Genomic DNA, 21,359 nt, shown 5'->3' on the forward strand with positions numbered 1-21,359 from the left:
CAATTTCAAAAAGGCTTTACGGCGAAAGCATAAAATTAGATTAGGTTAGGACAGTTCCAACACAAGAAAAACCACACAGCCATTTTCCTAGCAAGGACAGCCGTCACAAATACCAGAAATTCAGCTAAAATTATGCACTAACCTTTGACGATCTTCATCAGATGACACTCCTAGGACATTGTTACACAATACATGTATGTTTTGCTCGATAAAGTTCATATTTATATCCAAAAACAGCATTTTACATTAGCGCGTAGTGTTGAGAAATGTTTTCCCTCCAACCCCCTGGTGAATGAGCACACATATTACAGAAATACTCATCATAAACTTTAATCAATATAGAAGTGTTATGCACAGAATTATAGATACACTTCGCCTAAATGTAACCGCTTTGTCAGATTTCAAAAGTTCACGGCGAAAGCACAATTTGCAATAATCTGAGTACAGTTTAGAAGACACCAACAACAAGCAAACAGAAACCCGCCATCTTGGAGTCAATAAAACTAAGAAATTACATTATAAATATTCACTTACCTTTGATTATCTTCATCAGAAGGCACTCCCAGGAACCCCAGCTCCTCAATGAATGTTCGATAAAGTTCATATTTATGTCCAAATAATCCATTTTGTTCGCGCGTTAGGTTCACTATCCAAATCCACAACGCGCATGCTTACTTAGTCCAGACGAAAAGTCAGTTATACTACAGTTTGTAGAAACATGTCAAACGATGTATAGAATCAATCTTTAGGTTGTTTTTATCATATATCTTGAATAAAATTCCAACCGGACCTATCCGTTCTCTTTAGGAGTGAATATGAACTCAGCTCGCTCCCAAGTCCTTGCGCGTGACTGAGCCCATGCCTTATAATGGGACACCTACTTCCTTGTGCTGTTATTCCCATCAAATTCACCATAGAATTTTCAAACACCGTTCTAAAGACTGTTGACATCTAGTGGAAGCTTTAGGAAGTGCAAAATGAGCCCTAAGTCACTGTATACAGTCAAGGCAATCACTTGAAAAAACTACAACCTCAGATTTTTTACTTCCTGCTTGACTTTCTCTCAGGTTTTTGCCTGCCATATGAGTTCTGTTATACTCACAGACACATTATTCAAACAGTTTCAGAAACTTCAGAGTGTTTTCTATCCAAATCTACTAATAATATGCATATTCTAGTTTCTGGGCCAGAGTAGTAACCTGTTCAAATTGGGTATGTTTTTCATACGGCCCCCAAGCCCCAACAGGTTTTAATACATAATTATTCAACGTAGTTACCCAATGTCTGCCCTTCCTCCTGTTTGTTGTGTTGCTGAGTTTGCCGACTGTCATCTGTACGTAAACACATGGACAAATCCCTTATCGGCTCCGTGTGTTGTGGAAAGGTAAACGTTAGAGAAGCTAACGTAAGATGGACATTCAGTGGGCTCTAAAGTGCCAGCAGTTCACTCACGTTTGGTAGTAAAATAAATTAAATGCAAATACGAAAAAGAACTGGTCGCATTTGTGCGAGTGTGATACATTTCATTCTGCGTCCCGTTAGTTGTATTTTCCACGTAACATTACGAGGATCACCCAACCTGATAGACTAACTAATTATGATCCACGTCACAAAAAGCATTATAAAAGTATAATCAAAAATAAATCTAAACGTCTTGGTATTAAATGGGGTCTGGAGTTTAGAAGACTGTGCGATGAAGAGTGAATGAGTGTCCAGTATTAACTATAGAGGCAATGCTTTTAAAATGCCTTTGCGCCAGATTTGAGATTTTTCAAATTTCGAAAATCTGAAATGATGTATGCGCTGCAAAGAAATCCAATAGGTACCTTTTACATAGGCTGAAACAGCGGACTTTTCAAGCGATCAGCGGTCAGATTCCCTTTGCGCTAGCCTACTTAAGCTTTGTGTAGCCAGTTTGCGGTCTGTGTCGACGCAATCATTTGTTTTTATGTTTTCAAAATGATTTGCTTTTATTTGTTGATTAGGAACCGTGTCTAAAAAGCCAATACTTGTGATTGGCCCTGTTTGAGAGGTGACAAGCTTTCTTCTACTATAGAGACTAAACTTGGGGGCATGTGCTAAGAAAAACGTTATAGATACTTATCTCCATTCTACACTGTACATGTAATGGAATAAACATAGACAATCTGTGCTAATTCCACAAAACATATAAAATAAATATATGTCCTGTACTTAGCAGGGTTGGCAGGTCTGGGGCTGTGCATTATCATGCTAAAACATGAGATGGCAGCAGATGAATGGCACGACAATGGGCCTCAGGATCTCGTCACGGTATTTCTGTGCATTCAAATTGCCATCGATAAAATGCAATTGTGTTCGTTGTCCGTAGCTTATGCCTGCCTACACCATAACCCCACTGCCACCATGGGCACTATGTTCACAACGTTGACATCAGCGGACCGCTCACCCACACGTCTCCATATACGTAGTCTGCGGATGTGAGGCCGGTTGAAAACGACGTTGGTAGAGAAATTAACATTATATTATCTGGCAACCGCTCTGGTGGACATTCCTGCATTCAGCATGCCAATTGCATGCCCCTTCAAAACATGAGACATCTTTGGCAATGTTGTGTGGCAAAACGGATATTTTTTGTGGCCTTTTATTGTCCCCAGCACAAGGTGCACCTGTGTAATGATCATGCTATTTAATCTGCTTCTTGATATGCCACACCTGTCAGGTGGATGGATTATCTTGGCAAAGGAGAAATGCTCACTAACAGGGATGTAAACAAATTTGTGCATACAATTTGAGAGAAATAAGCATTTTGTGCATATGGAAAACTTTTTATTTCAGCTCATGAAACATGAGACCAACACTTTACATGTTGCGTTTATATTTTGGTTCAGTGTAGATGGTTGAGAGTTGTTTCATTCATTTCGTATCAACCTAGCACTCACTCCCTGTTACAGTTGTGTGTGTTTTACCTGTGTGTTTCTATCAGAGTCTAAGAGAGGGGAGGATAGACAGTGGAGTCATCCAGAGGACATCACTAGTCCCTCCAGCAGCAGTGTGTTTAATGGCAAGTCTACCTATACTAAACCAGCTACTGTGTGTTCTACTACCATTTAGCACAGTGCCCTCAATCTAGTGTGTGTGTGTGTGTGCACGCGCTTTATCCAGACTTGTCATTTTCTGTTCTCACCATTGAAGCAGGTCAGGTAATGAGTGGCACCTATTGTTTACACTCCGGTGTTAAAGGATAAAGTTCCAAGGGAGGGGTTCTCACTGACACATGCACATACGCAGTAATAGCTTGTACAGGGCTCTGCATCACTGATCCAGTTTATAATTGTTTCTACAGACGCTCTGATCCTTCTGGAATTAGGTCCTGTTACTCATCAGGGAGGGGGGAGAGCGAGGGAGGGAGGGAGGGAGGAGGAAGAGAGGGAGGGTGAAAGAGGGAGTTGTGGATGGATTAGCGTAGAGTGTAGGATAGAGAGGAAGGGTGGGGGAGAGGCAAGATGTGGAGGAGGAAGAGTGTATGAGTGGGAGAACAATAATAGACGGAAGGGATTCCTCACTGACAGTCTGAGGCTATCTTCTAGGGAAGGGATATGCTTACGCAATGGTAATGGGTTGTGAGAAGGCTTTGGTGGGATTTACGGTATTACTGGCATAGCAAACAAGGGGGCGCTAAAAATGCAATAAAAGCCCATTGGGCCTCGATTACCAGAATGCTAACAAAATGAGCACAAACTAATAGTGAAATCACATACACTGTTAGCTAAATGCTAACAAGTGAAAACAAACAAATTCCAAAGACAGGCAAATTCAGCTCAAAGTTATACAAGCTTAGCTAGTAGCTACCAAATGTCATTTTCGGCGAGTGTGGACATTTACAAGCGGAAGTGAACGAGAGAAATTGTGCTAGTGAACAAAGTTGTGATGCTTTTCTGAAGGGCGAGCAGCATGTGTACATGAAGCGGAGGGGAGAAGAACGAAGGAGGGGAAAAAAACGCTAGTAGGAAGCACAGGGAAAAATGGCAACTGTACAGACAACTCATCCAGAGCTCTTTGGCAAAAAAACAATCTAAGATATCTGATGGCAAACATTTTACTAGTGAATTGCATACAAGCGTAACTTCATCACCTCGTGTGCGCCGCTCAACAGAGACTCGCCGATAGATAGAACACTACGGACTCACCAGCACCCGCAGTCTCAAGTTGTGCTATTTACAAACAAACACGTGACTGGCTCAACTGTTCTGGGGAACTACGGCAAGCTTCATAATGTGACCAGTGAAATGAAGAAAGCAATATGTTTTTATCTCTTAACGTATTGCGCAAGTTGACTGCAGGTGTTTAAAAAAATTGCTACATATATTCACATTTTATTGAAAAACATCAAATAGTTTGGACGGTTTTGAAAAACCATCCTGTGGCTTTTTCTAAATACCCCGATATTCGGTATACTGCCCAAGCCTAGTTGTGAGGTCGCAGATAGTTTGAAGGAAAGGGTGTTTCTGAGAGCCCGGAACACAGCAGAACAAATGGTAGACCTTGTCCTATGAGCATGTAATGAACATATTTAAATAGTGAACATTGTGTTTGTATGTGGTGTCGGACACTAATGCTTCAGAACATAATGCTGAATTTGTCCTTGAAGGCAGAGTTGCCACCCCACCCTTAAATGGATACTTGGGGATTTTGACAATGAGTCCAGTATGAAGGAAGTTTCGCCAGCCAAAGGCCGCACAATGACTGGAAGTCTATGGGTATCTGCTAGCGCGCTAACGCTAGTTAGCAGTTGCACTAGTGCCGGCTTCCTTCCAGCTGCACGCAGAGACATACAAATGGTATCCGCCGAGTTCGTCTGACTCTGGGGAAGAAGGAAAAAAAAAAATCCCGAAGTATCCCTTTAAGGTTTTTTTCCCGGCTGTTCGTGCACACATTTTGTCTCGAGGCATGCCAAAGTCTATGCCCCTTCGTCGGTGATTGGTCAACCGTAGGGATTCTTCAATAAGTGTTTGTCATTCAATTAGAGACGAATGTTTTCATGCACATTTTTCCCCTTGAGAAATACTGCACCAAACATCTTCATGTAAAATTGCGCAAAAATGTATGACAGATTTCTTGGGTTATCTTAGATGAATTCAGACTATTTTGAGGAAGTGTATAATGGCTACAACATCTGAAGATGGAAAAACGAAACTTTTGCAGCTTTTTTTTCTCGTTTTTCAAGCGAAGGTCTTTTCAGGGAGTATGCGAGCACGTTGGGTTCGCCTAGGATGGGTGCCAGCTGAACCGAAGCATGCGGAAGGCTTTCTCCTCTCCCTCCCTCCTTTCCTCGCTCTCTCCTCTCCTCCTGACACATGCTAGTCATTCCTGGCAGTGGGTTTTGGGAAACCCCTCTGTGTCACACTCTCCCCCTTCCTCTTGTTCCTCCCAGCCCCAGGGTGACCCTCTGACTCAGCCAGAGCAGGAAGGAATGAGTCACACACACACACACACACTACACCACACCTTCTCCCCACAGTGAGTCACCAGTCAGAAACTCTCGGCCTGTGAGGAGGCCCTTCTGTCCCCCTCTCTCTCCCTCGCAATCTCTGTCTCCCTCTGATCACTCTTCAGACTCACAGCAAAGTGTCAACTCTCACTAGAGAAAAACAATCTAGTGAGGGTTAAATGTTTAAAAAAATAAAATAATTATATAGTAAATAATATTATGTATTGCTCTTTGCTTCATGAGTCAACATGGTCTGGGTGTGATTGTATGGAAAGTTCCACATCTGTCCTGTAAAATATTCTTATCTGTTAGTATTCCTTGAGAGACAGCTAGTTTCAAATAATCAGTCCACATCTCTCTCTCACACACACACATCGACACAGACGTTTTAGTACTGTAGCAATGTGTGTGTTTAAGTTATATTCAGACTCGGGGCATTGCATATTTACTCTTTCTCCCTCTCTGTCCTTTTCTCCCTCTCTCCTCTCTCTCCGTCTCTCCCTTCACCATTTTTCTTGGTTCTTGAGTGGCACAGCAGTCTAAGGCACTGTATCGCTACAAACCCGGGTTCGATCCCGGGCTGTATCACAACCGGGAGTCCCATAGGGCGGCGCACAATCGGCCCAGCGTCATCCGGGTTAGGGGAGGGTTTGGCCGGGGTAGGCGGTCATTGTAAAATAAGAACTGACTTGTCTAGTTAAAAAAATGAAAATACAATTTCTGTTGAATGTGTTTGTGTAGACTGATATCAAACACACCGCTTCTTTGATCCTGTGGGCGATTGTCTTTATCAACCAACCAGATAAGAAACGGCATTATATTCAATAGCAGCTCTGTGATTTGGCAGATGGCGGCTGTATTGAACGGTCATTGTTGAAATGGGTACAGCTGAGAGGGCGACAGTAGTATTGAAAGCCCTGGTGGAGGCAGGAAAATGGTTACTCCTGGTCATTGACCGATAGTAAGCTCTGGGTGGGTGATGCAGGGCTAGGCAGCAGCCATGGGAACAGTCTCCCACCTGGTGGTGAGGAATGGAAGCACATGCCGTCTTCATCTTCGTTGGAAATACTTAACTAGGCTACAGGCTTGGTTCCAGTTGAACCCTTAACCCTGTGTTATGGCCCCACGCAGTGTCTGTACTCTTTTCTGAGTGCTAATTCACACAGGGTGAATCACTATGTCCTCTCCAGACAGATCTTCCCTCTTTTCCCACCTCGCTCGCTCTCTCTATTTTAAGTATCGGGGTTAGGTAAGAAGTCAGAGCTGTAGAGACCAGAGAGCTTCTATCCCAATACTCCATTCTGTGACAGTGTTCCATGGTCGCCGTGGTCACTGTTGCCACGGTCCCACTGTGTTGCTGTGTCAGGGTCATAGAGAGAAGTCTCTGTGTGGTCAGGGTGATGTCGTTGCGCACACACTCCTGAAACACAGGGGTGGTAGAGGATTTTACATTTTTTACATTTACATTTTTAGTCATTTAGCAGACGCTCTTATCCAGAGCGACTTACAGTAGTGAATGCATACATTTAATTTAATGCACTTTTTTTGTTTTGTTTTTTGTACTGGCCCCCCGTGGGAATCGAACCCACAACCCTAGCGTTGCACACACCATGCTGGCATTGCAAACACCATGCTCTACCAACTGAGCCACAGGGAAGACTGGATGTGTTCCTCATTTAACTTAAGACGTTGTTTTCAAGTGAGATATAGCGGCGTTATAACACATCCTCTTGTACAAGATGTATTAGCTAAACCTTGTTTACCACACCCATAGAACCGTGGACATATGAAAAGACACGTGAATAACATGCACACAGACGAAAGAGTCAATGGAAAATGTGTCCGTTACCATATCACAGAGGAAGTTACATTTGATTCATGACTTGTCAGAAACACAGGAAGTGATTGGGAGGGAAGGATAGAGGGAGGGATGGGACAAACGGAGAACAGAAATGGGGACGGAGAGTGTTTAACTCTGTCCCAGTGTGACAAGTAGCGGGGAAGGTGCTTGGGGATCAGGAAGTTTACTGTCGGGAGTGTTTGACTGAATACACCATGGGTCCGTCTGACTGTGTGATGGGTGAGTTTAGGTGTGTTACATGTGGTGGTAGATATAGTGGCGTGATACGGTGACTTGTATGTCACCTCCCCATGCTGCTGCTGACGAAACGCTTAGGACACTTCATGTTTGGCTAATGTGTTAAGTTGATAACAGATAAGTATATATCCACATCGTTAACGTCTCACTCTCTCCCTCCCTGTGTCTAGGCAGAGTCTGGGTATGGGTCAGAACCCAGTCTGAGGAGACATGGCTCCATGCTGTCTCTCACGTCTGCTACCAGCGGCTACTCTGCCACATCCACATCCTCCTTCAAGGTGAGACTTGACCTAACACACAAACACACACACGCGCAGAGTGTTTGCTGACCGTGCCGTTCCTCTGTTTGGATCCGAAAGGGTCACAGCCTGAGAGAGAAGCTGGCAGAGATGGAGACGTTCAGAGACATCCTGTGCAGACAGGTGGACACGCTGCAGAAATACTTTGACGGCTGCTCCGACGCTGTCTCCAAGGACGAGCTGCAGAGAGACAAAGGTCAGACGATTTAATTAATCAATCAATCAATCAGATGCTTATGTCAGACGATAAAACCTTAAGTGCTGGACAGCCACAGGTCTACGATCCTTTGTGTAACCGTGGCGGAAGATACTTCCACATGCACTCTGTGACAGCAAAACCAATACGTTCCTTCCTACATATTGCTTGACTTGCAAATGAACAGAAAACACTTCAACAGCTACCTCAAAAAAAAAAATGGCAAAGTGCCACAAAATGCCTCTAAACGTTATTTGGTGTTCCCAGCAGAAATGCTAAGCATGTGCTTTGGGGAAACATTTGCAGAATCTTCAACGGAATGTTTTCCGTCAGCCCCCTCATTGAGATGCAGTCATTTCACTTTCCCTCTCTCTCCCTTCCTCACTCTCTCTTTCTGTCTCTCACCCTCCCTCTCATTCTCTTCCTCCACTCCCCCTCTCTCCCCCTCTCTCTCTCTCCCCCTTTCTTTCTCCCCCTCTCAACCTCTCCCCCCCTCTCTCTGTCTGCAGCCAGAACATTTGCTCATGGTGGAGTTTGCGCTTTGTCACCGTGCCGAACGACGGCTCTGGATGACCACGAACAATCAAACCGTTCCTTTGTTACCCATCAAATCCCTTCCTCGTTCCCTCCTCTCATGCCCCCTCCCTCAGTCCGTCCATCCCTTACTCCTGAATAAGAGGCCAGGCCATTGTTGTTGTTCTGAGGACAGTAGAGTTCTGTTAGCGTGCCGTGCTGGGTGGCTGCATAGGCGACTCTTGGCACTACTCGGGCTCTATTGATGACTCTTTGCAGGGGCTTTGTCGGGACTGGTGTACTACTGTTTGACGATTGCCGATCTCTCTCTCTCTCTCTCTCTCTCTCTCTCTCTCTCTCTCTCTCTCTCTCTCTCTCTCTCTCTCTCTCTCTCTCTCTCTCTCTCTCTCTTTCGCGCTCTCGTTCCCTCTTTTTCTCTCTCCCTCCTTCTCTCTTTAGTTGTTGAGGATGATGAGGATGATTTCCCCAACACTCGATCAGACGGAGAGTTCATCCACAACAACAACGGCAGCAAGGAGAAGCGTGAGTACAGTAGAATCACTTCTATGGAAAGGTTACATAGCTTGCCAGGTTCAACCTTTTTGAGGCTATTTGTGCTTTTGAAAACCATTGTTAAAAATGAAAAACAATTTCTAGTCCATGTGTGTATGTACGTAGTAAGCATGAAATAAATGTTTCAAAACACCTAGCTATGTTAAAACGTGTTTTTACACACACATTCCTCTGTGCAGTGTTCCGATCTCTGAGCCCTAAGGGCATCAATGGAATAGACTTTAAGGGCGAGGCGATCACATTTAAGGCCACCACAGCTGGGATCCTGTCCACCCTGTCCCACTGCATCGACCTGATGGTGAAGAGAGAGGACAGCTGGCAGAAGAGACTGGACAAGGAGGCGGAGAAGAGGAGGAGGATAGAGGAGGGCTACCATTCCGCTCTCTCTGAGCTCAAGAAGAAGTCTCACTTTGGAGGGCCTGATTACGAGGTGAGACGACTGGGTCGGTTCTGATGGTTTTGAGCTAGGTGGGAAAAAGACACCTGTCATTCCCGTTCTCAGTAGGTAATGAGCGCTGTGTTGCTCTTCCCTTTTCTTATCCTTCTTTTCCTCCTCCCTCTTCCTCCAGGAGGGGCCTAACAGCCTGATCAATGAGGATGAGTTTTTCGATGCCGTTGAAGCAGCTCTTGACAGGCAAGACAAGATGGAGGAACAGGTACAGGAGCCAGGGCAAAACCCCTCCGCTTCTATTGATAGAGATGAAATCCAATTCTATGATAATAATGATCAATCTTCATATTACATTGAGTGTTTCATCCTGGCCGTGTGTGTCTCTAGTCTCACACCGAGAAGTCGAGGATACAGAGATCCAGTCCAGTTCCCCCGGGAGATGTCTACTCCACCATAGGATCACACAGATTCGCTGACAAGGTAATTCACCTCATTTAGTCCATGAACACGTTACTTTAACAGTCACCATCACGCTATGCTCTCTCTCACTCTTCCTTTCCCCCTCTCTCATCTTTTTCTCCTTCCTTATCTCACACTTTTTTTTTTTTTTTTTGGTTGTGTGTTCTCTTGTTTTCCTTCCTCATCCCTCTCTCTTCTCATCCTCCCTGTAGCCCCATAGTCACTGTCCTCTGATACTCACTGCCCCCCACTGCGCTTTGTGGCAGAGCAATAGCGCCCCCTCCACTACTGGCTGACTTACTGCCCCCCCCCCCCCCCCCCCCCCCGCATCTGTCTAGCTGCTTTTTTACCTGGGTGGGCAACTCCAGTCCTCGAGGGCCTGATTGGTGTGTCACTTTTTCTCCATCCCTAGCAAACACAGCTGATTAATCAAATTGCATTCTAAACTGAAGATCGTGATTATTGGAGTCAGGTGTGTTAGCTGGGGCAAAAGTGTGACACCAATCAGGCCCTCGAGGACTGGAATTGCCCACCCCTACATGATATTATTGGTTGCCACCCTGAGTCACTACACTATATTTAGCTAGCATGCTTTTGTCTTTGTCTGTTAGTACAGAGATTGACTGGCCTTTGCAGTTTGCATGTCGTAGCTGTTACCTCACCACAGTACAATTGGTGGTTTGTCTTTCCTTTAACACGTTTGTGTTTGTCAGTGAGCTGTTATTTCCATCTGACATTTAACCCCATCTGTCCCTCCTGTTCCTCTTCCTGGTTGCTTTTAATAGGTGGAGGAGATGGTGCAGAATCACATGACCTACTCGCTGCAGGATATGGGCGGGGACGCCAACTGGCAGCTGGTGGTTGAGGAGGGGGAGATGAAGGTAGGAGGGAGGAGAGAGAGGGAGAGGAGTGATTTGATTTATGCATGTGCCTTATGTGAATGAAAGAACCTTTGTGTTGCCAGCACTTCAACTAAGCCATTCTGTCTTCAATCCCATAGTTGAAGTAAAGTAGTAACCACGGTACCCCTCTCTGTTTTGTGTAGGTGTACAGGAGGGAGGTAGAGGAGAATGGTATTGTCCTGGACCCCCTGAAGGCCACCCACTCTGTGAAGGGAGTCACGGGACATGAGTTGTGTCACTACTTCTGGGACACGAACGTACGCAACGACTGGGAGAGTAAGTCTCATCTGAACAATGTAATATAGTGGAGCAGTATTTTAAATTCTGTCATTTCTTGCTATGTTCCTTATTTTTAGTGGACATGTTCTAATTTGTTTCTCTGTTCGTCTCTCTTTTCATTCATTCAGCCACCATTGAGAACTTCAACGTTGTGGAGATGTTATCGGACAACGCTGTAATCGTCTATCAGACACACAAAGTAAGAGGGAACGTGTAAAACACACACACAATCTATGGGCTCTGAGAAACGATTGGGTTTTTAAAGGAAGGAGACAAAGCCAAAACCTGAAGACTTGTGATGTAAAGCATACATGTGAACTGTATTGCAGAGGGTGTGGCCAGCATCCCAGAGAGACGTGCTGTACTTGTCTGCTATGAGGAAGATCCTGGCTAACAACGAGAACGACCCAGACACCTGGCTGGTCTGCAACTTCTCTGTGGACCACGACAACGCCCAGGTCATTTGACCCATCCTACCACTTATGAGCTCAAAGATTTTTGGATGTTGTATTGATTTATTCAACTCTTATTCATGTCTGTCTTTGGCCAGGTCTCTCTGGCAATAAATATTTTTGTCTCAATGGGACAACCCAAATAATGACAAAATTATGCTTAATTAAAATATTAAACTTGGTAAGAATCTCCTATGCTTGTAATTGATCTTCCTCCATGTCATTGTCGCCCTGCAGCCCACCAACAGGTGTGTTCGTGCCAAAATCAACATTGCCATGATATGCCAGACCCTGGTTAGCCCACCAGAGGGCGACAGAGAGATCAGCAGAGACAACCTTACCTGTAAAATCACCTACGTCGCAAATGGTGAGCTCACCTCTTTAACCGCTCTAATAGGCACTAGAGATGGCCATGCTGGAACGGACAAAATAAGCAGTATTACAATAGCCATGTAGTACATTGCCAGTAACTACATATTCTTCAATTAGGATTTGAGTGACTTCCTTTTCGGAATAATAAGGTTAGGGTCCGGGTTAATGTTATAGGGTTAGTGAGTCAGCCGGGCTTCATGCAGGCTACACAGTCTCACGGAAGCACAACGTGTTTTGGAATTTGTCCATGTTTAATTACCCTCTGGCACCCTGCATTCCATGATGTTCACAGGGTTCATCAATCTCCCCAGCGTGGAAGTAATAAATTGGGCAATTTGCTCTGTGTCCACAAGGAGGCATCCTACCCCATGGGTGATTCATCACTGGGATTTATTGTGAATTCCTGTCTTTAGCTCACTAGTCCGTATGAGGTGTCCAGGGATGCAGGTTATGGGCCCTGTAGGCGATTGGTGGTTGGTAGCGGAGTCGAGGGAACAAGCAGGGTTGGACACAACGATGCTATTGTCCCACACGGCCTAGGTGGTTCATATGAACCCTGAAATGAGCGGTCTTTAACCAATTTAGCGCTTTTCATTCCTGGGAATTAGATTTGATTATGAATCACCTCTAAAGGTTACCATTCCAAGCTAGGTTACAAGGCGCTTCGTCGCCAGTACCTTTGACTGGTCAGTAGTGTAACCGCCATGATGTTTTTTTCACTGGGTCTATTTTACATTTTTTACCAGAACGCATCTTACCAGTTTAGGCGGTAATCGGGGTACGTCACTGATCGCTGGAGCCCTTGTACCCAGAGTGGGCCGAGCTTTAGGGAAACCTTGGTACATAAACTTATTTTCAACTCCAAGTTCCATAGCGGTCACGTGACAAAAGTGTTCTCTCTCGCATGTGAGTTTGATGAAAAGTGTTCCTTCTCCACGTTGACACACTTTTCGCAAGAGTGGTGAAAATGGAAGAATAAGCAATCTCTCCTAGTCCACAAAGTGGTGTCACACCCTTTCCGATGACACTTCACGGGAGGCTCGCTGTCTGCTCCGACCAATGGCAAGCATGCGCACTGTCGCCCTGGATCATCCGAACAGTGACGTCAGGGTACAGGCTACAATTTGTTGTGGATCCCCCACGCTTCTGCAGCGTCACCACGTCGGCTGTTCCTGAGGCCTCGGTACCCGTTTTGAGGTAGGAAATGACCTCCCGTCTCCAGAAGCAGGCAATCCAAATGGTTTCTCGAAGATCCAGGATGGCTGGTACAGACGGTATTTCCTGGTTCCGAAAAGGGAAGGGACTTTGCGTCCCATTCTAGACCTACGTGCCCTCAGCAAGCACCTCAGTCTACAAACTCAGAAAGCTCACGAGCCGCCGGCTATTACAGCTGATTGGTTGGTGGTGGCAGAGTCGAGAGGGCAAACGGTGTTATACACATCCATGCTACTGCCCCGTATTCAGTCTCTAGGCTTCATAAGAAACCAGAAAATTAGCTGTCTAACTCCATCACAGCACATTCTGTTTCTGGGTCTCGAGCTAGACTCACTTGTGGCTCCCCGTAACCCAGGCAGCCTTGGTTCGCTGAGATCATTCACCTTTTAGGTGAAGACCGTTGTGCAGGGACCTGTTGTCCCAGGAGCACAAGCAGGTTTGGCAAGCGAGGCCGGAGATTTGGTTCCTACGGGCCTGGCCCCTGAGGGCCAATCTGATAGCTAGAGGTTTACCTCCGAATGTTATTGCTACCATTCAGTCTGCAAGGGCGGCCTCCACGAGAGGGCTGTATACGTATAAGTGGCAAGCATTTTGAGCTCTGGTGTCAAGATAAAGGACTTCCATTTCAGTGTTCTCTGAGGTTCATTCTTATGTTCCTACAGGAGCTTTTTGAGCAGGGACGGGCATTCTCCACATTAAGTGTACATGGCTGCTATCTCAGTCCTGGTTGTGCAGTTCCTGAAAGGTGTATGTCGTCTCAACCCGATCTCAACCTACATGGGACTTGGCGCTGGTTTTGGAGGCACTGTGTGAGCCTCTGGAATCTCTCTGCTCATGGCTTTGGCCTCAACTGAACGTTTTGGAGACCTCCTCAGGTACTCAGTTCGCCCGGGGCGACTAAGGGGATGTTGCGTCCAAATGGGCAGGTTTGGCAAGTCATGGATATGTCCTATAGGTCCTTAGCTTTTGAGCTATAATTTTTTCACCTGCACCATTTGCTTCTCAAGAACAGCAGAGGTTACATGGCCTGTGTCCGTTGTGAGCTTTACGCACGTAGATTGAACGGACCCAGAATATCCGGTTATGTGACCTGTTTTACTAATCCAACTCGCAGCATGGCACTCCCTAAGCAGCGTCTCTCCCACTGGATTGTGGAGACGATCTCTCTAGCATATAGCAGCAAGGGTTACCTAGCGGTGTACGCACCCACTCCACCAGGGGTGACTATAGGAGATATTTGTACTGAGGCAAGTAGTTAACCACAGAAAACCATGTGATTAACTTGATTCTTTATCATTTGACAGCCCTAATTAAATATGAAGGTGTTGTGAATTAAACTGTTCTCTGTGATATCCTGTGTAATGTGCATTTCCTCTTCCTGTCTGTCACAGTGAACCCGGGAGGCTGGGCTCCTGCATCAGTTCTGAGGGCTGTGGCCAAGAGGGAGTACCCCAAGTTCCTCAAACGCTTCACCAGCTATGTCCAGGAGAAGACAGCCGGGAAACCTATCCTCTTCTGAGTCTCACAGGACTCACAGCACCCCTGTCCACACAACAGACTGTTCCGAACATTGTGTACCATTGCAACCCAACTCTAGCTAGCCCTCATGCTAAGTGCTAGGGTACAGCTAGGCCTTTTCAGACTAGCTTCCATGCGAGCTCTCTTGCTAGGTCTTCAGCTAGCTTCAATATAAGGCCTCATGTTAGCTTCAATGCTAGTTTCCCATTCTATACCTCATTCTAGTTCTTTATACTAGCTCGCTCCTCATGCTAGTTTCCTATAATAGCTCTCATGCTAGTTTCCTACGCCAGGTCTTATGCTAGGTCCTTTGCTAATTCTCAGTCTAGTTCTTATGCTAGCTCCCATGCTAGTTTCATTAGCTAATGCAGAAAGACCTGTAAGAAAATGTCAATTGCGTTCCCTTTTCTGGTAGAGATACATTAATATAATATATAAATGTATGTATATGTTATAAGAAATTTATAAGAAAGCAGTTTTCAAGACTGGATGACAAAACATTACTCTATTTTAGTCCTGCTTTTTGTAGTCCTTTTTTAAGAGATGGAGTTTGTTCCTATTTTGTGTTGATTTAGCTTTTTATAATAATCAGTGGTGTTACAGCTTATTCTCACGCTGCTAATTTTCTTAGTACAACAAAATCGGATCGCCTTTTTTCCAGAATGATCGTCTTGTTTGTAAGAAACAAAAAACGACAAAATTCCAGAAGGCTGTCATTGAACTATGACCCCTATGACATAAGACTTTTTGTTCTGTCTCTCTGGTGAAAACACTACTTTGCTGGTACTGATGGAGGGACGAGGCTAAAAGTTATTTTATTTTCAAATATTGAAAATGTATTATCTTCACATTTCTTTATTTTGGGGTTGTACTTGGGTTTCAATGTTACACTATAACACAATTTCGATTTTAGATATCTGGATTATGATTGTATATAATGTCAACAACCATTTCTGCTTCACAGCCAGCTGTAAAAATGTTTGCAAATGCTTTTTGTGACTGAATTGACTCTATGCCTTAGACTGGGGGAGATGATACAATACGTTTTGGGTAGGGGAGAGGGTGCTGATAGACAGTACACCCATATGAAATCACTAGAGACGTGCCAGGGGCCTAGTTCCAATACCTGACTATCGTCCCTTTCTCTCCTGCCATCCCTGATATGACTGAGTGGAAACCTGAAACTTGACTCTTATCCAATCAGGATGATGTCAGGGCAGTTATTAGTAGGAAGGGAGGAAGTAAGGAGGTCCTTTTTAAGCAAGGCATGGGTGGCAAACTCATTCCATGGAGGGCCTAGTGTCTGCAGGTTTTTGGTTTTTCCTTTCAATTAAGACCTAGAGGACCAGGTGAGGAGAGTTCTTTACTAATTAGTGACCTTAATTAATCAATCAAGGGAGGAGCGAAAACCCCCAGACACTCGGCCCTCCGTTTAGACAGTTTCTACATTTTACAGCAGACTGAGGCTTTGTCACCTGCTGGGTACTTCAGTGAAAACAATGATGGTCTCCACACAGTGAAGACTTGTCTTTAATTTCAGACTACCTATTTATATGAAACTAAGGGGTTAATACGATATCTAAATTAATTTCATACCCCTTTTAATTCAAACATTGTGATATTGCAATCAGCAGAAACTGATGTTCACTGAAAGGCCAGGTCATTGGAGGAGCTATATGCCACTATATACCAATCAACTTTTCTGCCCAATGGAGAGATTGGTTCAAATAGAGGATGATGGTGTGGCCTGTATGCTGGCTTACATTCCAACTGATCCTTGATTTGGTCAAGTAATTTTACCTTTATGTTCACCCCTTTTGTGAAGAAGTCCAATAAATTATTTCTAGACTAATGTATAAAGCCACGTGGAGAAATACCTGGTTAGAAAGACATTTTAAAGGCTGGTTTCCCAGACTCAGATTGAGCCTACTTCTGGACTAAAAGCATGTTCTACGTACAATTTAGTCCTGGAATCAGCATAATGTGGGTCTCGCAAACTGTCCCAATAAGTTGTCCATCTCCTACGAATGAAGTTACATTTGCACTGAATGTAAAATGTTTGGAAAATTGTGTAAATAAAAGTGTTCACACTAAAGCTGTTGGGATTGACTTAACTGTACTGTGAAATTGTGGCACTTATTTAGTCCTGTTTAGAAAGAAATGTTTGACATTTCTCCAGTTTGGTGTGCTTTGAATCATTGTTTTCCCTCTTCTCTCAGGTTCTAAAAACTCAGGATTTCACTAATTATACAGAAAGCCAATCAGTCAAGGTTTTGATTGGAAACATATTGCATTAGTGTTTGTTTTTGTGACAAAATACATTTGAGTAGAAAACCAGTTGACAGTGACATGGATTCCAACACAAGCCGTAAGGCCAAGTGTCCCAACAATCGATAGGCCACTAGCGAGCTACTTTACTTTGTAAAAAAATTAATTGCAATCATGAAATCTTGTCATTTTCCAATAAATAAAGTAAATGTCTATTGTTGGAGCCAATTTGGGTGTATCTTATAGTCTGGTAATATTCAGGCAATTACACTACAGACCACTAGGTGCAGTTAAATGGTGGTGGTAAACACACATCAGGTGACGTGTGTGTGTGAGCTCATGGTTTTTACCGCCAGGGTGGCACCTCACTGGGGACATGCCCCCCCACCACACACACAAACACACACACACACTCTGAAATTGCATTTTTGTCCCCCCCAGTACTATCATTGGAATGTGATCCAAAACAAGGCAATGGTGTGCTTTAGGACCATGCAGACGCCACCTAGCGGTCGGGTAGGCTGTTCGGAGTGTTTATCCGACTGGATTTAGGACAACGCGGACACCTGAAGGCAAAGCTTCTGGAAAGCTGGCTGGACCAGCACGGGAGAGTTGAGCATTCAGTGTATGCGTTGCACTCTTTCACGAGATGTAAAAAGAACAGAAACGGGCTACTCTGTAGTTAACTGATGTAGCTGGCAAGGTAACTGCTGTTTAACTTAACAAAATAAAAAAACTAAACTAGTGTTTGCAGTGCTGAGCTAATATTGTAACTGACATGTAACTTTAGCTAATGTTTCATCCCCTCTCGACTGAGGTGAATGAATAAGCAACGCTAGTGAGTAGCTACCACAGCCAGGGCAGCTCTAGCCTCTAGTTATCTGTCCGATGGTGATTATTGTTGTCTAACAGCCGTTGTTTGTATGGACGTTTTGTAGCTTCTTTGTCACGTTTCAGAAGTAAATAAACTTGGCAAGCTTTCGCCAGTTGATGTACTGTTAGAGAAAGAGCTGGCCAAAAGTTGGCTTACATTTGCTATTATTTTTGCCTCAATCAAACTAGACCTGAATCAAACGATGAAACCATCAGCCAAACGATTGAAGATTTGATATTCTGATGTTTTTTCAGTGCAATGTGAGTTGTATTACTCAGTATGCCAATGTAACGTTACTGATCTGTCAGTTTCCCTAGCCAATTCCCTACTTTTCACAGTGACACAGTAATAAACAGCTCTAACATTACAGGCTTCACTGTCATGGTGCACAGTAAAAGTCTGCGGGAAGATTTCTTCATCCTGCCCGCACCCGCTAGCTTCTGCAAGAACTGGTCCCAACTGTTGTCCAGCAATGTTATTTTAGGCGTATTTGACACAGCTCACTTGCCAGCCATGGTCCCAGCAATTTTGTGCCCTTTAATAAGCAACATCAAATGTGCAAAAATAGATTCTCACATGGCCCTTACATTGAATTACTGGGCAATATCAGCCAGTATGCTAGATGTAGTTTGAAGAGAGCAGAGTTGGAGAGACTTGCACTTTCTCTTGAGCTATTTTTATAACCTACCTTTTAGGAGTGGGAAGATTTTCAGACTGAGAAATATGGGTGACCAATATTTAGGCCTATTTCTAGGCAATGTAGTAAACTATAGCCTAATCATAGGCCTATTTAGGAAGTACATTTCCGTGGAAAGATGACTGTCCCGTGATTCTCTGCCCATGTACAGTGCATTCGGAAAGTATTCAGACCCCTTGAGTTTTTCCACATTTTATGTTACAACATTCTAAAATTAATTGTTTTCCTCATCAATCTACACATAATACACTATAATGACGAAGCAAAAACAGGTTTTTAGAAATGTTTGCAAATGTATAAAAAAAAATAAAACAGAAACCCTTTATTTACATAAGTATGCAGACCCTTTGCTATGAGACTCAAAATTCAGCTCAGGTGCATCTTGTTTCCATTGATCATCCTTGAGCTGTTTCTACAACTTGATTGGAGTCCACCTTTGGTAAATTCAATTGATTGGACATGATTTGGAAAGGCACACACCTGTCTATATAATAGCCCACAGTTGACAGTGCGTCAGAGCAAAAACCAAGCCATGACTAAAGGAATTGTCCATAGAGCTCCGAGACAGGATTGTGTCGAGATCTGGAGAAGGGTACCAAAACATTTGTGCAGCATTGAAGGTCCCCAAGAACACAGTGACCTCCATCATTCTTAAATGGAAGAAGTTTGGAACCACCAAGACTCTACCTAGAGCTGGCCGCCCGGCCAAACTGTCAGGGAGGTAACCAAGAACCTGATGGTCACTCTGACAGAGCTCTAGAGTTCTTCTGTGGAGATGGGAGAACCTTCCAGAAGGACAACCATCTCTGCAGGACTCCAACAATTAGGCCTTTATGATAGAGTGGTCAGAAGGAAGCCACTCATCAGTAAAAGGCACATGACAGTCCACTTGGAGTTTTTCAAAAGGCACCATGAGAAATAAGATTTTCTAGTCTGATGAAACCAAGATTCAACACTTTGGCCTGAATGCCAAGTGTCACGTCTGGAGGAAACCTGCCACCATCCCTACAGTGAAGCATGGTGGTGGCACCATCATGCTGTGGGGATGTTTTTCAGGGGCAGGGACTAGGAGACTAGTCAGGATCGAGGCAAAGATGAACAGAGCAAAGTGCAGAGATCCTTGATGAAAACCTGCTCCAGAGCGCTCACCTTCCATCAGGACAATGATCCTAAGCACACAAGCCAAGACAATGCAGGAGTAGCTTCGGGACAAGTCGCTGAATGTCCTTGAGTGGCCCAGCCAGAGCCTGGATTTGAACCCGATCGAACATCTCTGGAGAGACCTGAAAATAGCTGTAGTAACGCTCCCCAAAGCTTGAGAGGATCTGCAGAGAAGAATGGGAGAAACTCCCAAAATACAGGTGTGCTAAGCTTGTAGCATCATACCTAAGAAGACTTGAGGCTGTAATCGCTGCCAAAGGTCCTTCAACAAAGTACTGATTAAAGGGTCTGAATACTTATGTAAATGTGATATTTCTGTTTTTTATGTTTTATAAATTAGCAAACATGTCTAAACCTGTTTTTGCTTTGTCATTATGGGGTATTGTGTGTAGATTGATGGGGAGAAAAAAACTATTTAATCAATATTAGAATAAAGCTGTAACCTAACAAAATGTGCAAAAAGTCAAGGGGTCTGAATACTTTACGAAGGCACTGTAGGTCAGATAATATATCTATACTTTAAAGTATTTTAGGTGTGCTTGATATACATTGGTTAAAATTCTTGTTATTAATCAAAGAAATTGAAATTATGTCAATTATGAAATAATTAAGTTAATCCTGTCTCTACCAATGGGAATAGATCCCTTTGTTTCCGGGCTTGAGCACCATTGGTCTGTTTTTTCAGGCTTGTAAAAGGCATTAGCTGGCATGAGCTGACTACCTGAAAGTAAACTGTAGGCTAGAAATAAAAAGTCACACACTATGCTCCCAGAAATGTATTGGGTAAACCACCAACGTTTCAGCATCACATTGCCTGCTTCAGGCTTAGAGTTTTTCACCCTCCCTGAAGAAGAAAATGTGATGCTGAAACATTGGTGGTATACCCAATACATTTCTGGGAACTTATAAATAGTGTGCAACTCTCTTTATTTTTTATTGCCTACTGTTTATTCAGGCTGCAATAAGTTATGCATCCTCCAGGTGAGGCTGTTTCATATAATTTTACAATATTAGTCATTCTTTCAGTCTTTGGCTGTGCATACAATGTTACAGTATAAACTGCATTCTGTTGACAGTTTAGATTACTGTGTACTCTATTTCAGAAATGCTTGTTTGTAGCCTATTCGAATGGATGCTGAATGAATGTACACAATCTGTGAAGAAACCCTATTTATTAAACAAACATTTTATGCTGAAGAAAGTCAAGGGAAACATTGTTGGAACAATGTTTGTTATGAGTGGGGAAGCTACTACTGCTACTCAGGCTAGATTTTTCTGCCCCAAACTGATGTAATATGGCACCTGCACCCACTGAAGGGATAAGTCAACAATATCCAGCTGCAGCCCCTTTCCTAGCTTCCTTTCCTTCCCTATCTTCCTTTCCTTCCTTACCTCCCTTTCGCGCCTCCTTCCCTATCTTCTTTCATCTCCTTTCCTAACTCCCTTTACTTGCTCCTTTTCCTCCTTTCCTTGCGCCCTTTCTTTTCCTCCTTTCCTAAGATTAACCACAGCCAGTAGAGAGGAAAGTAAGAAGGAAAGGAAGTTAAGAAATTAAACTAGAAAGAAGGAAAAGAAAGGGAGCAAGGAAAGGGAGTGAGGAAAGGAATCTAGTAAAGTAAAAG

General features: G+C 43.9%; 1 protein-coding gene across 2 annotated transcripts in view; it reads left to right on the forward strand.

Annotated features, from left to right (window-relative positions):
- The window catches only part of LOC115203952 (collagen type IV alpha-3-binding protein), a 37,269-nt gene extending 20,437 nt beyond the window's left edge, over positions 1 to 16,832 (forward strand). Inside the window, exons 4-16 of one of the 2 annotated variants that reach the window (XM_029769055.1) lie at positions 2,966 to 3,043; positions 7,739 to 7,846; positions 7,928 to 8,063; positions 9,036 to 9,119; positions 9,329 to 9,579; positions 9,719 to 9,805; positions 9,928 to 10,020; positions 10,785 to 10,880; positions 11,045 to 11,177; positions 11,309 to 11,379; positions 11,510 to 11,638; positions 11,870 to 11,999; positions 14,611 to 16,832. In XM_029769055.1, coding sequence (XP_029624915.1) covers positions 2,966 to 3,043; positions 7,739 to 7,846; positions 7,928 to 8,063; positions 9,036 to 9,119; positions 9,329 to 9,579; positions 9,719 to 9,805; positions 9,928 to 10,020; positions 10,785 to 10,880; positions 11,045 to 11,177; positions 11,309 to 11,379; positions 11,510 to 11,638; positions 11,870 to 11,999; positions 14,611 to 14,738 — 1,524 coding nt within the window. In that variant the 3' untranslated portion in view covers positions 14,739 to 16,832. The remainder of the gene's footprint in view (positions 1 to 2,965; positions 3,044 to 7,738; positions 7,847 to 7,927; positions 8,064 to 9,035; positions 9,120 to 9,328; positions 9,580 to 9,718; positions 9,806 to 9,927; positions 10,021 to 10,784; positions 10,881 to 11,044; positions 11,178 to 11,308; positions 11,380 to 11,509; positions 11,639 to 11,869; positions 12,000 to 14,610) is intronic. The other variant, XM_029769056.1, reaches the window with a different exon arrangement.
- Positions 16,833 to 21,359: the final 4,527 nt, after the last annotated feature.

The sequence above is a fragment of the Salmo trutta genome, chromosome 12 (assembly GCF_901001165.1).
Source record: "Salmo trutta chromosome 12, fSalTru1.1, whole genome shotgun sequence".
NCBI lineage: Eukaryota > Metazoa > Chordata > Actinopteri > Salmoniformes > Salmonidae > Salmo > Salmo trutta.